General features: G+C 49.2%; 1 protein-coding gene across 1 annotated transcript; it reads right to left on the reverse strand.

The window, feature by feature from the left end:
- Nucleotides 1-4,468: 4,468 nt before the first annotated feature.
- Nucleotides 4,469-11,195, reverse strand: LOC135183200 (olfactory receptor 6N2-like). Its single transcript, XM_064158132.1, is given in 6 exon segments — nucleotides 4,469-4,629; nucleotides 4,632-5,025; nucleotides 8,094-8,260; nucleotides 10,793-11,058; nucleotides 11,060-11,115; nucleotides 11,118-11,195. Coding segments are annotated over 6 exon segments (1,122 nt in total).
- Between the last annotated feature and the right edge of the window lie 7,154 nt (nucleotides 11,196-18,349).

Here is an 18,349-nt window from a genome sequence, read left to right on the forward strand (position 1 = left end):
TTCTGCAAACTTGCTGAGGGTACCTCAATCTCATTGTCTGTAGCACTGATGATTGATTCCCTGCCTTCATGACACCAAGTGTGTAGTGACAAGGGATGGGGCAATGGTTTTAAACTGAGATTTAAATAGACAGGTAGATTCAGGTTGGACATAAGGAAGAAATTTTTATGATGAGGGTGATAATACACTAGAAGAGACAGCCCAGAGAAGTTGCGGATGCCCTGCCCATGGCCGGAGGGTAGTTCCTTTAAGCCAAAACCACTCTGTGATTCTATGAATCTTTAATCTCATGAAGATGGAAACTTCACATTTTAACATGATTGTGCTGTGGCCATTAGTGGCCTGTTCACAAAGAAAATAAAATTTCCTGAAAATAATATTTTCTGAAGCTGGAACCCAACTAACTCAGCCCCAGGCAAAATTAAGGTAATCAGAATGCTGCTTTTTATGGCTATCTGCCAGGAAGTGTACTTAGATTTGTTCGTTTGGGGGCTTTTATTGAGCTAATTTGTTCAGAGTTGGGTTGGCCTGTTTGCTTTCCCCTTAAGTAGCAGCTCTTGTCAGATGATGAGAGCAATATTCTAAGACCCTTAGTCTGGATAAGCACGTAGTCAGTTCTCAGAAGCAGTAGCTGCTGAAACTCAGTTCAAACAGTGCACTAAGCTTTAGCACCAATTATGTAGCAGCACCCCAGCAAACAAAGCTTAGAAACCCTGATTCATTTTTCCACTCCAAACCCAAAAGGTTAAAACAATGGTTTCAATAAAATAAAAAGGTATGGAACCTAAAGTCAGGAAAGCAAAAGGACACGAACCTTTTAGCCCAAGAAGGCTGTGGCGCACTTCTATTTGATCCTGAAGCTGGCTTCAAATGCACTCACACCTGGGCTGGTACAGTTCTGCTGCAGCTCAAACCTCCAAACACTCTGGAACTACCCACTCGGGGGGAGGAGATGCAAAGATTTTCTTCTGTTGACTCATGCAATTTTCAGAATCACCACTAATCTATGAAGTGTGAAAAATTCATGACAAGAAGACATCCTTTGATGTCTCTGACCTGCTAAAGAGGGCTGGACTACACTTGTCTTGAAGGCGCAAGGGTGTCTTTGGCAGTAGGCTGGCCAGCTTAGTCAAGAGGGCTTTAAATGTGCCCAAAGATACAAGAATTTCCATGAAGTTCTTTCTCACCTCTCATTTCCATATCTTGTCTTTTTCAACTTTGCCTTCAAACTCTACATCTTTAAGTTAAACATTATATGGAAGATCATGCAGTATGGTTTATCCCTGAAAAAAAAATATGCTTCCATCTGTTCATCCTGGTGATGTACTAGGAAGGAATCTTTTGCTTTGCAGCTCACCTGTTTTCATATTCCTAACTCTAGATTCTTATCCCTTCTTTTGAAGCCTAAATATATCCTGGCTACCTCTGGCGTGACTTTCTCATCTCTATGAAGCTCTGAATATTTTGAGCCAGGAAACAAGAAGCTACTCCAAGACAGACAAAATAATTCTAATAGACTGCTAGGTAATTTATTTGCATTGTTACAGCTTACAATTCCTTTCAGTAACCATTTTGTTTTGAAGATTGCTGTGTAGTTCTGGCCTTCATGGTACTGGAATTACAAAGCATCTGCTAAGTAGTGCTGAGAGCAAGCAAAATCTCTTGTTTGAAAGGAAGAGATCAACTAAAATCGGTGATCAATAATATTATGTGCATCCCTCCCTGAACGATATGAGAGAAACTTCATATTGTGGAGTCATTCATTGCTTGTTTCTTGTCCTAATTGTTGGTGCTTACAATGCAAATAGCTGGTGAGGTAGCTACTTAGTGTACCTGTGTCGTAATGTCCTTCTATAGTTTCTACAGAAGCATGGGTACCATAATCTAAATGTATAAATGGGAAGAAATAGATCCCATCTAAAAGAACCACCACACTCCATCAGTAAAAAGAGGTGACACAGCTTCCACTTTTTATACTATTTCCTCTTTTTGCTTTATATCAAAAGGCTTTTTGCCTGACCTTGGGTCTCTGTAACTGTGAGGGTTTTGCCTAGTGTGTCAAAGAGAGCAACTATTCATGATTTGCCCTCTATCAGCAGCTGTGCTGTGGCAGTCCTCCATGGCTCTGTCACAGTTTGACAAGAATATGACTGAGATTAAGTGTTTGTGGTGGAGTGACAGAACAAGTGGCTGCTCTTCTTCATTAGCCATCATCTCCTATTAGACCTGCTGCAAGAGTATTTATATAGACACATAAAAATTACATGCCTTTCTATAAATTATATGTATTATATGTATATTAAATATATATATAAATTATATATACACTTAGCGAGATTACTTGAGGGCTTGGGAGCTTGTGCATGAATTGTCTGGGCTCATTGACAAGGCTTTAAACTAGCTCTGATGGGGGACGGAGATGTAACTGGCCTTGCCAGTGAGTCCTGGGTGTAATAGCCCAGTACTTGAGGAGCAAGGTGTTGGCATCTTAGATAACCAGAGGGTCTACCTCCCTTCAAAGATGAAAATTATGTACTTGGCTCAATCCATGAAATGTTTATACACCAATGCACACAGCATGGGGAATAATCAGGAGGAGTTAGAAATCCATGTGTGGTCACAGGGTTATGACCTGGTGGCAATTACAGAGACATGGTAGGACAGCTCACATGGCTGGAATGTGGTCATGGATTGCTCTGTCCTGTTTAGGAAAGAGAGGACTACAACGCTGGATTTCAGGGGGGCAAACTTTGGCCTTCTCAAGCAATTGCTGGGTTGAATCTCAGGGTACTAGAAGGCAGAGGGGCCCATGATAGTTGGTTTACATTTAAGGACCTCTTCTTCCAAGCTGAAGATCAGTGCATCTCAGCAAGTAGGAAATGGAAAATGTGAGCCAGGAGACCTGCATGGTTAAGAAAGGAACATAAGCAAACTTAAGTGGAAGAAAAGAGTCTACAGACAATGGCAGGAGGGGCTGGCCATCTGGGAGGAGTATAGGGCTGTTGTCAGAGGATGTAGGGAGGCAACTACGAAGGCTAAGGCCTCCTTGGAGCTCAATAAAAAGGGCTTCTTCAAACATATTGCATGAAAAGCTAATGTTACAGGCAATGCAGGCCCTCTGCTGATTGAGGAGGGTGCCCTGGTGACAGAGAGCACAAAGAAGGCAGAGTTACTAAATGCCTTCTTTGTCTCTGTCTATACTGCTGGAGACTGTCCTCAGGAGCCCCTGACACCTGAGGCCTCAGTGGACTGCATGACAGGAGTCTTCCCTGTTTGATGAGGACTGGATCAAGGAACAGTTGAACAATCTGCATATCTGTATTGGGGCCTGATGGCATGCACCTATGGGTGCTGAGGGAGCTGGCACAGGGCATTGTCAGACCACTCTCCACTATCTTCAGTAAGTCACGGCAGAAGGGAGAGCTACCTGGGGACTGGAGGAGGGCAAACATCACTGCATTCTTCAAAAAAAGTAAGAAGGAGGACCCAGGTAACTCTAGACAGATCAGCCTCACCTCCATCCCCAAAAAGCTAGTGGGACCAGTCTTGTTCAACATCTTTGTGGGTGCCATGGACACTGGCACTGAGTGCACCCTCAGCAAGTTTGCTGATCACACCAAGCTGTGTGGTGCAGCAGCCAGGCTGGAGGGCAGGGATCCATCCAGAGGGAGCTGGACAGGCTGGAGAGGTGGGCACAAGCCAAGCTCATGAGGTTCAACAAGACCAAGTGCAGTGTCCGGCATCTGGGTCACGGCAATGCGAAGCACAAATCCAGGCTGGGCAGTGGGTGGCTGGGGAGCAGCCCTGAGGAGAGGGACTTGGGGGTGCTGGTGGACAAGAAGCTCCACAGGAGCCGGCAGTGTGCACTTGCATCCTGGAGGGCCAAGCAGAGCCTGGGCTGCATCAGGAGAAGTGTGGCCAGCAGGTTGAGGGAGGTGATTCTGCCCCTCTGCTGTGCTCTGCTGAGATCCCACCTGGAGTACTGCATCCAGTTCTGGGGCCCCCAGTACAAGAAGGATGCAGACGTGCTGGAGCGTGTCCAGAGAAGGGCCACAGGGCTGGAGCGGCTCTGCTGTGAGGACAGACTGAAAGAGTTGGGGCTGTTCAGCCTGGGGAAGAGAAGACTCCAAGGTGACCTTCTGGTGGCCTTTCAGTATCTGAGGGGGGCCTACAAAAACGCAGGGTAGGGACTTTTCAGGCTCTCAGGAAGTGCCAGGACTAGGGGGAATGGAGCAAAGCTGGACGTGGGGAAATTCAGACTGGATGTGAAGAGGAAGTTGTTGGGCATGAGAGTGGCGAGAGCCTGAAATGAATTGCCCAGGGAGGTGGTTGAGGCCCCATGGCTGGAGGTGTTTAAGGCCAGTGCTGCTGTTGCTCCTGCAACATGCAAGGTAAGAACCTTTTCTGCAGTCAGAATGCAGCCCAGTGCCTGAATGCCAACAGGAGTCAGTTTTGAGGTGCTCTAATCTCACAAAGAATGAACATGGTTGTGTCTGAAGAGTATTTTTCCTAAGGCCTTCTTGAATGCTTTGTTCCTCATGCCATAGATGATTGGTTTAAACAGGGGTGTGGGCACTGTGTAGAGCACAGATGCAGCTTTATTGATCTCTGCGATCAGGCTGTAGACCAAACACACATGGACATCATGGCACTGTAGTACATTGTCACTACCATGAGGTGTCAGCTGCAGGTGGAGAAGGTTCTTCTCTTCCGAGATGTTGAGGGTATCTTCAGGATACTAAAAATTATAAATATGTACGAGAGAAGAGTGAGCAGAAAACTACTGGAAAGGACTAGGATAGAACGAATGAAGATGACAGCTTCTGTGACAGTGGCGTCTGAGCATGACAGCTTTAACAGTGGAGAGATGTCACAGAAGAAGTGATCAATGAGATTGTAATTGCAGAAATTTGGTCTGGACACCACCAAACAGGGTAGAAAAACAGTGCAAACAGTAGTGACCCAGCAGTCTGCATCCAGACAGCTGCAAGACTCAAGAGTCATGACAACAGCATAGTGCAGTGGTCAACAGACTGCCAGGTGTTGGAGGTCGGAGACCGGTGCGGCGAGAGATCGGGGCACTGAGAGTCGACTCTGTGGCTTCTGCGCAGCAGTGCAATTTATTAGGGCGATACAGCGACCTTTATAGCCCCCAAAGGGGGTGTAGACAACTGACTTAGTTCAAGATTGGTACAAGTGGAGGGTACAGATTGGCTCCAGGTTAAGTGTAAGGCAGAGATAGGTTAACTTACAGTAAACACCTTAAGGATCCCACCCAGGGGGGGGTGGCCAGAGTCAGCCCCCTGACCGTGCCCACCCCAGAGGCGGGCAGATTCCACCCCCTGACAGCTGTGCGTGGGTTGCTCATAGTCACAGGCTCAGGCCCCTGGGAGCCTCAAGGCTCCAAGGACACTTCTCATCACAGGGTCTGATGTTTACCTTTCATGCTCCGCTGCGGGAGGAAGCTTCCCACAGTACCCCCTTCTTTTCTTTTGAGCAACCCACGTTTGATTTTAGACGAGCTGTGCTCAGTGGGAGCGCAGGTCAATGGTGCTAAAGTAAAGAGAATACATTTGTTAAGAATTTTGCTAGTGACAACAATCTGGCAAACCAGCCACCCAAGCTTAGCTAATGATCCCAAAAGCTATTTCTGCAAGCAACAGTGAGTCAAATGTTCAAAAACCCAAAAGTCCAGACGAACATCACAGCTTCTGGAGGGTGCAAGTCTGTCACATCTTCATTAGCTCACTGTGGTAGCCGATGTTGTGGGCGAGTGAATTGTCCAGTATCTCTCCATAGCTTTAAGTTCACTTCATACTTTTCAGAGATCTTGATGTTCCCAGTGCAGTCCTCGGCTATGAGCTGCGTCTGACGATTGTGCTTAAGAACTACCAACCCCCAAATACAATACAAGAGTGCGTCTTAGATGTTGCTTTCAGGCTATTCTGCTTAGGCCTTTTCCCACAGCTCTCGATTCACTTCAAGAATTTGGAGCAGTGTTTTTTCATCCCTTGCAGGGCCCTTGCAAGAGATAAAGAAATCACTTGCCATCTTATGCCAATTTTAAGTGGGCTTTGGCCTTCATCAAAGGGACCAGACCGAATCTATTCCATTAAGCTACAATCATTGAAGCTCATGAAAATACCCAAATTCATTAGCCAAGATCCAATGCCTTATAATCCAAATACTCATGATCATCATCTCTATGACTCTCCCAAGATCTTACCACAATTCTGCCATCTGAGCAAGATTTTCTGCTCACTTCATGAAAGGACAAACCAATCATATTCAAGTTGGTATCCACCTTAGGGCCTGTACAGACAGGTGATAAAGCATAATACGAACATATTCAATACCTAAGCTGATAAATCCACTGATCTTACTTGTATGATGTCCAAAAAAGGCTGTAGTGTTTCTCCATGCCTCTCTTCTTATTTTACTAGCTCCTCTTCCACCTCGCCCCCTTTTCCTCCTTTTTTTTTTTTTTTTTTTAATATAAAAGACAAAATTCTACATTTCTATACGTTAAAGAAAAAAAATCATATAACTATAATACTGTCTTAACTTATAAACCTAGTAGAAAAGGAAAAGAAAAAAGGTGTGTGAGTGAGTGTGTAAAAGAGAATATGGTACCATATTATCCTTAGTATAGAAAAAGTGAGTAGGGACTTATGAGTATAAAATATGATGTCTTACCATAGTATATCAGTATAATATCTATCAAAAGCTAATTATGCTCTATCATGATTGCCTAAGAATTACTGCATTATTAACATTATCCTAAAAATCCAATATTATTAATAAGCATCAGTACCTTATCCAACAAATGTCCAAAATACAAAATATATTATAATTAAAGTCAAAAACAACGGTAAAGTCCCAGAGTCCAACATAGTTATCAAGACCCCAGTCTATATCTAGAGAAATCAACCAGGCTGTGTTTACTGTCTACCCGGCTGACTCGGCGGGGAGCTGCCCAGTTAGACCGCAGCGGAAGCAGGGGTTCCGTGGGTTGTTGTTTCGGCGGCCACGATTCCCTGCATCTGCGGATCGCAGTGCTGCCATTACGAGCTGCGTGTGCTTATCTAGAACTTGATCCATTTGGGTTGCAACAAATGTCTGCTGCTGGTTTGTAGGCATTCGAGCAACTCGCTCCAACATATCGTCCACTGAGGCTTCCCTAGGCAGAATGGACAACAGCTGCTTGGTCTTATTATTAGCATTCTCAAAAGCTAGGGTTCGAAAAAAGGCTTGTCTGGTTGCAGCATCTAACTCAGTGGCTGCTTCAACTGCAGCTGCTAGTCTATCAATGAAATGGTTATAGTCCTCACTCAAACCTTGCTTTACAGCGGTATAGCTAGGTGCTTTTGGCTCTGTAGGCACCATATTAAAAGCTGCTCTGGCAGTTGTCATGGACGCATGATGCCACTCAAAGGGATGACGTATCTGGGCATCCAGCGAGCTGAAAGCCCCTTTTCCCAGCAGTATATCTGCTTGAACATTGAGTAAGGGGTCGCCTAGTTGTCGTGGCTGCTCCACCACCTTCCTGCACTCATCGCGCCATGCCCTTTCCCACAACATAAACTGGGATGGTGTTAAAATCAGTCTCGCAACAGTCTCACAATCTGCTGGGCATAGCACATAGGCGGAGAAGATGTAATTCAGCAATTGCTTAGTCGGTTGTGAGTGCAAGCCGTGGGAAGATACTGCTGTTTTCAACTGCATAAGCAGTTTCCAATCAAGAGCCGTGTGAGTGGCTCCTGGCTGTCCATCTGCAGTCCGTGCTGCCACAACTGGGAATGCCGCTGCACCTTCCAGAGCAGCAGCTGCCTCCCAATCACCTTGTAACAAGGCGTCGCGAATAACGGCACGCCACCGATGTTGTGGACCAACGGGTGTAAGCTGGAGAGTCTTCCCGGTGATCTCTGTAGCTTGTGGTGCCGCCAGGGGCTGGGCATTGCCAGAAGGCATTATTCTAAGTTTCTGTAAGTCGTCGGCAACATTGTCAATAGTGTCGTCGGCATCGGACTGTGAGGAGTCGCTAGCATCCGAGTTAATCACAGGCGGCGGTTCCCGGGCTTGAGAGGAAGGACCGGCTTCCGTGGCGGAAGTCCAACTCGGGCCCGCTGCAGCCGGGGGGGGCGGGTCGGAATGTAGCAGAAGGAGTTTGCGCCGGACGTGGCGAGATGGTAGCGGAAGCCGGGAGTGGGGAAAACGGACCACTGTAGGGCGGTGGCGCTGGGAGCGGGGGGGCAGACGGCTGCACCGGAACGGCAGGGATGGTAGGAATGTTTTGGGGAATTGGTGCCGCTGGCATCGGGGGTGCTGGTGGTTGCACTGGAACGGCAGGAACGTCGGGAACGTCTTGAGGCAGTGCAGGGTATAACGAAGGGTCCTGAGCCGGCGGCACCGGCTGCATTGGGACGTCCTGCTGAGGCGGCGCTGGCTGCATTGGGACGTCCTGCTGAGGCGGCGCTGGCTGCTGGGGCGCTGCTGGCTGCGTCGGAGTGTGTGGAGTTGGCGGCACCGGTTGCTGGGGTGCTGCTGGCTGCGTCGGAGCGTTTGGAGTTGGCGGCACCGGTTGCTGGGGCGCTGCTGGCTGCGTCGGAGTGTGTGAAGTTGGCGGCACCGGTTGCTTCGGCACTGCGGACAGCATCGGAACAGTAGATGCACTGGGGAGAGTCATCAAAGGCACCACCGTGCCTGGAGAAATTTTCAGGTCGGAAAAGAGAGAGCTAGCTGGGGTAACCATTGCCTCTAGTGGTCTCTCCCCCCGAGTGTCCAAGCCGTCAGCAAGCCGTGCCACTGCTGTCGCTGCAAGGGTCTGTTCCAGTCTGTATTTCTTCAAGCAATTGATGACATCACGCCATTGCTTCTGTACGCTTTTGGCTGTTTTGTCACCATCAATAGCCTGGTCAAAAATAGTATCGCCACAGCGGCGCCATTCAGATTCATCAAAAAGAGAGTCTGAAGTTTGAAAGTGTCCTCTTACTAGTCCATATGCTACTAAGGAAGTCAATTTTTTCTTTGACATGGAAACTCCTCGCTTTTCCAAAAAGTTCAAGAGGAGAGAAATTGCTACTTGTTTATCCAAAAGTGCTTGTGAGGTCGGTTCGCCAGCTCCCCAAAGGGAGTCACCAATACTTTGAAAAAATCGCGGAAGAAGGAAGGGGCGGCTGGGAGGTTCCATGGTAACGGCAAGGTTCCGTAAGCGCGCGGAAGAAGAGAAAAAAAAGAAAAAAGGAAGGAAGGGGGGGGGGGGGGGGGGGGGGGGTGTGGGTGGTGCGTTCGCCTTCCGGCGGCAACTGCCCTGGGGGGATCTGACTATGCACGATCACTGCCCCCAGAAGTGCCCATCTATATGGTCACACCTGTCGTCACACCAGCTGCCGTTATTAAAATTTTTGCCCCCATATTTATGGGCGGCGACTCTTCTCTTTTTTTTTTTTTTTCTTTTTTAATAAACGCCTATCTATATAGGCCGTCCGTATCGGCAGACACCTTTCCCTTGGTTAGTAACGGGTTTAACGAGGGGGAAGGAAAAAAAAGAAAAAAAGGGAAAAAAAAGGAAAAATAGAAAGAAAGAAAAAAGGAAAAAAAGAGAAAAAAAAAGGAGACGTGTTTCCCCAGCAGGGGGTATAGTAGCGTCCGATCTCTTGCGTTTCCACCAGCTCCTTTTATGTGGAAGCCTCTATGTCCTTCGTGGCCGGAGGGGGGGGGGGGGGGGGGGGGGGGGGGGGAGCGGCCCTGGCGGTGGGGGGGGGAAAGCGGCCTGGCGGTTCTCTTCGCGGCCCCTAGCGGTGGGGGGGGGAAGCGGCCTGGCGGTTCTCTTCGCGGCCTGGCGGTGGGGGGGGGAAGCGGCCTGGCGGTTCTCTTCGCGGCCTAGCGGTGGGGGGGGGAAGCGGCCTGGCGGTTCTCTTCGCGGCCTAGCGGTGGGGGGGGAAGCGGCCTGGCGGTTCTCTTCGCGGCCTGGCGGTGGGGGGGGGAAGCGGCCTGGCGGTTCTCTTCGCGGCCTAGCGATGGGGGGGGAAGCGGCCTGGCGGTTCTCTTCGCGGCCTAGCGGTGGGGGGGGAAGCGGCCTGGCGGTTCTCTTCGCGGCCTAGCGGTGGGGGGGGGAGCGGCCTGGCGGTTCTCTTCGCGGCCTAGCGGTGGGGGGGGGGAGCGGCCTGGCCGTCTTCTCCGCGGCCTAGCGGTGGGGGGGGAAGCGGCCTGGCCGTCTTCTCCGCGGCCTAGCGGTGGGGGGGGAAGCGGCCTGGCCGTCTTCTCCGCGGCCTGGCGGTGGGGGGGGAAGCGGCCTGGCCGTCTTCTCCGCGGCCTAGCGGTGGGGGCCCGGGGTGCGGGTCTTCCGTACCTGGAGTTGTCCGGAGGTTCAATCGGTGTGTTCGGGCGCCATCTGTTGGAGGTCGGTGACCGGTGCGGCGAGAGATCGGGGCACTGAGAGTCAACTCTGTGGCTTCTGCGCAGCAGTGCAATTTATTAGGGCGATACAGCGACCTTTATAGCCCCCAAAGGGGGTGTAGACAACTGACTTAGTTCAAGATTGGTACAAGTGGAGGGTACAGATTGGCTCCAGGTTAAGTGTAAGGCAGAGATAGGTTAACTTACAGTAAACACCTTAAGGATCCCACCCAGGGGGGGGTGGCCAGAGTCAGCCCCCTGACCGTGCCCACCCCAGAGGCGGGCAGATTCCACCCCCTGACAGCTGTGCGTGGGTTGCTCATAGTCACAGGCTCAGGCCCCTGGGAGCCTCAAGGCTCCAAGGACACTTCTCATCACAGGGTCTGATGTTTACCTTTCATGCTCCGCTGCGGGAGGAAGCTTCCCACAGCCAGGTACCAGTCATACGCCATCACTGCCAAGAGGTAGCATTCAGTGGCTCCCAGGGACACAAAGTAGTAAAGCTGTGCCATGCATCCTGAGAAAGAGATGCTCTTCCTCTTTGACAGTAGACTGGCCAGCATCTTGGGGACAGCTGTGGAGGTGTAACAGTTCTCTAGGAAAGATAAATTCTTGAGAAATCTGTACAGGAATGAATGGAGTTGTGGCTCCAGTGTCACCAGAGATTATAATGATGTTTCCGAGGATGGTGAGAGTATAAAGAACCAAAACCACTGTGTGAACAGCAGAATCTGGCAGTGAGAGTTGCTACTGAAGCCCAGTAGCATGAATTCTAGTACTGACGTAATATTTGTCATCTCTTGGAAAGAGCTACGATCTGTCTGCTAAGGAAATAATGGCAGAACATGTTAAAATTCAGTGGTGAACGCACTACCTATAAAATACATGATTCTCAAATAAACCTTTGGACACATTATCAGAGTCTCTACCTGCCCCTCCATTTATCCCTTCTTCCCACCCTCCCTCCCATCTTATTCTCTCCACCCTGAAATACGTATTAATGGGAATTTAATGTACTTTACATAGAATGATAGAATGGTCTAGGTTGGAAGGGACCTCAAGGATCATCCAGCTCCAACCCCCCACCATAGGGAGGGACACCCCGCACTAGAGCAGTTGCTCAAGGCTTCATCCAAACTGGCCTTAAACACCTCCAGGGAAGAAGCACTCACAACCTCCTTGGGCAACCCATTCCAACATCTTACCACCCTCACTGTAAAGAACTTCCTCCTAACATCTAGTCTAAATCTCCCCTCTTCCAGTTTAAACCCATTACCCCTCATCCCGTCATTACAAGACCTTGTCAATGGTCCCTCCCCAGCCCTCCTGTAGGCCCCCTTCAGGTACTGGAAGGCCACAATAAGGTTTCCTCAAATCATTCTCACCTCCAGACTGAAGACCCCCAACTCTCGTAGCCTGTCCTCATAACAGACATGCTCCAGCCCTTTGATCATCTTCATGGCCTTCCTCTGGACTCGCTCTGACAGTTCCATGTCCTGCTTGTGCTGGGGGCTCCAGAACTGTACACAGTACTGCAGATGGGGTCTGACAAGAGCACCTCCCTTGCCCCGCTGGCCACATTTCTCTTGATGTGTCCCAGGACACAGTTGGCTGTCTGGGCTGCATGTGCACATTGTTGGCTCATGTTGAGCTTCTCGTCCACCAGCACCCCCAAGTCCCTCTCCTCAGGGCAGCTCTCCAGCCATTCACCACCCAGCCTGTATCTGTGCCTGGGATTGCACCAACCCACGTACAGGACCTTACACTTGGCCTTGTTGAATGTCATGAGGTTGGCCTGGGCACACCTCTCCAGCCTGTCCAGGTCCCTCTGGATAGCATCCCTGCCCTCTAGCAAGTCGACTGTGTCACACAGCTTGGTGTCATCTGCAAACTTGCTGAGGGTGCACTCAATTCCTCTGTCTATATCACTGACAAAGATGTCAAACAGCACTGGTCCTAGCACTGACCCCTGAGGGACGTCACTTGTCGCTGGTCTCCAGGTGGACATTGTGCCATTGATCACCACTTTCTGCATGCGACCAGCCAGCCAATTCTTTATCCAATGAGTGCTCCACCCATCAAGTCTGTGTTTTTCCAGTTTGGTGACCAGGATGTCATGTGGGACAGAGTCAAATGCTTTACTCAGGTCCAGGTAGATGACATTGGTTGCCCTTCCCTTGTCCACTGTTGCTGTGACTTCATCATAAAAAGCCACAAAATTTGACAGGCATGATTTGCCCTTGGTGCAGCCATTGCTGGTTACCATCAATCACCTCTGCTTTGTTTTCCATTTACCTTAGCAGAGCCTTCAGGAGGATCTGCTCCATGATCTTTCCAGGCACAGAGGTGAGACTGATTGTTCTGTAGTTCCTGGGGTCATCCTTTTTCCCCTTCTTGAAGATGAGCATTATGTTTGCCCTTTTCCAGTCAGCAGGAACTTCATCAGTCTGCCAGGACCTTTCAAATACAATGGACAGTGGTTTCGCAACTTGATCTGCCAGTGCCCTCAGGACCCGTGTGTGGATCTCGTCAGGCCCCATGGATTTGTGCACATTCAGATTCCTTAGGTGCTCACGAGAGCGATCTTCAATTATAGTGGGCAGATGTCCCTTCTCCCAGTCCTTGCTTTTGTCCTCTGGGACTTGGACGTTACAGTTGGAGTCCTTGCCATTGAAGACTGAGGCGAAGAAGTCATTCAGCACCTCAGCCTTATCCACATCCTTTGTCACCAACTCTTCATTTCCCTTCTCAAAGGATCCCACATTCTCTCTAGTCCTCCTTTTTCATTGATATACCTGAAATTCATCTTGTTCCACTTTATGTCCCTAGCCAGATTCAATTCCAGCTGTGCTTTAGCTTTCCTAACCTGAGCTCTGGTTGCATGAACAATTTCTTTGTATTAATCCCAGGTTCCCTGTCCTTGCTGCCACTCTCTGGAGGCTTTCTTCTTGCATCTGTGTCCAGGAGCTCTCTATTCATCCATGCAGGCTTTCTGGCATTAGTACCTGCCTTCCTCCTTTTTGGGATGCATTGCTCCTGGGCCTGGAGGAGGTGATCCTTGAACACTGACCAGCTTTCCTGGGTCTCCCTTCTTTCCGGGGTTTTTTTCCCATGGCACCTTGCTGTTGGAAAACACGTTCGGTGGAGCGCTATGGGAAGATGACTCTTTGTTCACCAATATGGTTAGATGGTCAAATCCACTTTATTTCCGTGATACAGTGACTTATATGCATTCTAGCAAGAGGCGTGCTCAGCTTAAGATTGGTTACAGTCAGAGGGTCCAGAGTTACATGTAAGGTGTGCATAGGTTAACTTATCACAACATTCTAAGGGTCAGCCTTCCAGACCACCCACTCCAGCCCCCTTGGTTATCTAGTCTCTGCCCAGTGCAGCTGTGTGTGGGGTGCTCAGTTGTTTACATCTCGATTTCCTAGCCTCGCTGGGAACCAAGGACGTTCTCAGCACCAGTTACCCATGTTTATGACTTTATGTCCTCGACTGGCGAGAAATTCTTCCACAATTCCCTCTTTTTCTTTTTGAGCAACCCACACCTGGCTAATTACCTTAGTTAAGCTCTTCTTAACGCAAGCAAAGACAATACAAGCGCATAGCAGAATTATTATGAAAATAACAAATAGCCGTAAGCCTTCTCCTAATAAGCTGCTTAACCACCCCGGGATTGTCCCAAACAGGTTCTGCAACCAGTCATCAAAAGTCGATGTTTCCTTTTTGATCTTATCAATGTGGCCTTTCAACCAGGTTATACTCTTGTGAATGGACTCACCATGATCTGATAAATTCAAACAACACATCCCTTCGAAGTCCTCGCAGCTGTGTCCTTGGGCTAGCAAAAGAAAATCAACGGTTGCTCGATTTTGCAATAGGGCATGACGAAGGCTATTTTGATCAACCAATAGTTGTCTTAAAACCTTTGTGGTGACGTTGGCTTGTTTTGCTGACCAACACACGAGTCTCTCTAGCTGTACTAATGCTTTTCCAGCTGCTCCTCCTGGTAGAAATACAGCTAAGGCAACAAGAGCAGCTGTGGATAACAATTGAACGTTGTCATTGCAATTAGGACTCAATTTTAAAGATCGCTTAGACCGGCGTCAGGCTAGGTCCCTGAGCTGACTAAGATGAGGGGCAAACATTGTCAGTTTACCCAGATAACATGGACCTCCATAAACGTTCTTTGGTATGCCTTGCCAGGCTCTATCACCACAAATAAGGAACACACCAGTGGGAAGTGCCTTGGCGGTTCTGTTGTTCCACAACAGATGACCTCGGCCCCTTCCTGATGCTTTAACACCATAATGCCAATTGTTTACTCCAGAAGCACCTAAAGGTCTAACATGGGCCTTGTCACTGTCGTTTGAACCGCAGTGTCCGCCCTCATTGCTAAGGAAGTTATCATAGGCTGTTTAACACAGGGGTGAATGGTGCAGCTACAAATCAACAGTGCTACAATCAAAGGAATAAACCTGTTAGAGCTTTCATCAGTAGCATTAGTCTGGCAAGCTAACAACCCAAGCTTAGCTAACAATCCCAAAAGCTATTTCTGCAAGCGACAGTAAGTCATTCATTCAGAAACCCAAAAGTGCAGACGAACATCACAGTCACAGGAGAGTGCAGATGTGCCACGTCTGCGCTGGCTCTGTGTGGCAGGCGACGCTGCAGACTCGCAGATCACTCAGCTGTCGAGTATTCTTCTCAGACTCCCATAGTTCTGGATTCACTCGATGTTCTCATTACACTCCTTAGCTATGAGCTGTGTCTGACTATTGTGCTTAAGAACTACTAACCTCTAAATACAATACAAAGATATGCCCTAGATGTTACTATCAGTCTATTCTACTTAGGCCTTTTCCCACAGTTCTTCATCTGCTTTTAGAATTTAGGGCAGTGTTTTTTTATCTCTTGCAGGGCCCTTGCAAGAGAAAAAAGTCACATTGCCATCTTATGCCAATTTGAGTGGGCTTTGGCCTTTACAAAGCTGTTAAACTGAACCTATTCCATTAAACCACAATCACTGAAAACTCGTAAAAATACCCAAATTCATTAGCCATGGTCCAAACCTTAAAGATCCATACAAATACAATCATCATGTCAGTGCTTCTTTCAAGTCCTTTCACAGTTCTGCCATCTGAGCAAGACTTCTGCTCACTTTAGGGAAAAAACAGGTTGGTCATAATCAGGTTGGTCTTCATCAAGGCCTGTGAAGATAAATGGTCAAACACAAGCAGATACAAGAACAAATGCAGACACATCCATTGCCTAGGCTAGCAGATCCACTGGCCTAGTCTGTATGATGTGATTAGAAAAATCCCGAAAAGGAAAAGATTTCTTCTGCTATCCTGCTATCCTACTGTCCTCTAACCCATTTTCCCCTTTTCAATAATGCCTAAATATACCCAAGAAAAACATCCCATAACATCCTTATGTCCTAAGTTCCCAAAACTACAAACCCTTAGTCTTAACTTATCTTACTCTAAGAATCTATCAGCTATAGAAACTTCAAGAAAAGCAAAGAAAATCCAAGAAGATAACAATTCCATGGTATTCTCAGAAAAGGGAAAAGTCAGAATTGTCACAAGGCTCATTTCAAGCAATTAGCAGCTGTTCCAGTAAACTTCTATGCTAGTCCTGTCTTTATCTGTTATTGGGGGAAGGAGCTGACTGGCATTAGCCTACAAGCTCTATCATTCCCTGCTCCTAGTCCAGAATCTGGTTAGTGACTTGCAATGTGGATCTCAGTGCCTACACCCTCGCTGTGAGAGGCAATGCATCTGAGTTCTAATCTGTCCTGCTTGGTGCCTTCCATGTCTGTATAAGTTTCCACCCATGGTCAGTGGCACTGGCATCTCTGCTATGTCCTAGCAATCTCCCTCTTTTTCTTTTTGCCACTGAGCAGGGGGTGCAAAAGTCATTGTTGTGTAGTCTGTAGAAAGAATTAACCAGTAAGGCGATGGTGAATACCCCAGCCAGGAACTATCAGCTATCATTTCGAATGCAAACTGTTATCATCAGGTGACTAAAAAATACACCTGTGCGTGTCCATGCCTGTAACAGGGGCAAAAATGGTCCTAAGTCATCCTTGTCATTCTTGCTACCATTTCCATAAACTTTCTGACATCTGTCTTCAGTAGCATAGTATCACAGTACCATCAGGGTTGGAAGAGACCTCATAGGTCATCAAGTCCAACCCTTCACCACGGGGCTCAAGGTCAGACCATGGCACCAAGCGCCACGTCCAACCTTGCCTTGAACAGCTCCAGGGCACCTGGGACGGCGACTTTACCACCTCCCCGGGGAGCCCATTCCAGTATCCAATCAGTCCCTCAGTGAAGAGCTCTCTCCTCGCATCTGGCATTGTCTAAACAGCTTCGAGGCTTCGCTGCCTCCTAGCAAGGAAAAAAAAATCCGTAAAAGAAACAACGGGCGGGGGGGGAACGGGGCCCCGCGGGCCCTCCACAGGTGGCTAGAGGGGGGGGAGGAGGAGGGGGAGGAGGCCAGCAGCCGCAGCGTCGCTTTTGTCCTTGGCCCTCCATCTCGCCCAACCCCTAGCTGTTTCAGGTCAGCCACCACTTGGTGTTTTCGTCCTTCTCCCATCCCACTACCAATCCTTAGTACACAACATGAAATCTACCCTGAAAACTCCCAAACTGCCATCTGTCCTCTCAGACTCTTCAAGACAGACAGAGAAAAAAGACAGAGGTGAAGCTGTGAGCTATCGAACTGCTAATCTCCCTGTAGCCATACAAACGCAAATTGACTAAACTCCGAAACGACCCAAGGAAACCCACAAACTCTTCCCACCCCACCGACCCCTCAGCATTCCCCTCAGTCCCCCAGCTGTTGAAGACTCGCGGGAGACCCCTCGGCTTTGGGATGCGGTCCGTCGGAGATGGGCGGGCGTGTGGCGGTGAAGGGGGCGGATCTGAAGACTGTTCCGCCGAGCCGCGGGAAAGGGAGGGTCCCGAGCCGTCCGGTGCGGTCGCGTCTGCCATCCGTCCATTCTCTCTTTACCGTCCGTTCCTCTGTTCCTTCAGTAACGTCTTTTACCGGCTGAAAACTAAAAGTCTGTGTCCCGTATCGCGTGCAGTCATCCGCGGGGACGCGCGGGCTACAGCGGCAGATTCGACACAGTACACACAGCGGCAGGCAGCCGCCCTCCGCGCGGCAGGGCCGAAAACTTTTCCAAGCTGAGAAGCGATTGTAACTGGCTGCTGGCAGGTCGCTACGGGCAGCCGCCATCATGGGTGTGTCAGTGAGTCACCACGGGCAGCCGCCATTATGGGTGTGTCAGTGAGTCGCTATAGGCAGCCGCAACAACTCAGTCCCAAGCGCGTCTCTCCCAGCGCTCCGGCTAGACCGATCAAAAAGTCCTTAGCTTCCTACGCGCAGCCCACAGAGCTGAAGCAAGACGAGATGTCTCTTGGAGACTAAGACTCATCAGCGGGGACAGAAAACAAAGTCATTCACATAGTGATAAACAATTGCACACGCCCAGTTCTTTTCGGGGGTCTTGCACAGCTTTGCAACGAACAATCAGCAGAGAGTTGGTGTGGTCTGCATGCCTCGCGGCAAAGTTGTGTACTCAGAGCGGCTCGCAGGCTCTGCTTCAGGCACAGATGGTACTATAAAGGCAAATCGCCGGCAACCTTGTTGCGAACCGCGTATTGCTCCTGCGGTCAACGTGGCTACAATCGGGTTACCGGGCGCGGCTCCAGTAGGGAAGGAGGGCGGAGGCGGGGTGCGGGGCACGGGGCGGGCAACATGGGTGCCCGCCGGGATCGTACGGCACGCTGATTTTCAACTCCGCCACAGAGCTGACAACCTTCCCAGCCACGCCTTTAACGGAAGCAGCTCTGCCGAGACCGAAAAACCGAACCATGGAGCTTTCTTTCTTCGGGACACTCGAGGCGGGGGTGGAGGAGAAACCTGGCGCCGC

This window comes from Pogoniulus pusillus, chromosome 17, assembly GCF_015220805.1.
Source record: "Pogoniulus pusillus isolate bPogPus1 chromosome 17, bPogPus1.pri, whole genome shotgun sequence".
NCBI lineage: Eukaryota > Metazoa > Chordata > Aves > Piciformes > Lybiidae > Pogoniulus > Pogoniulus pusillus.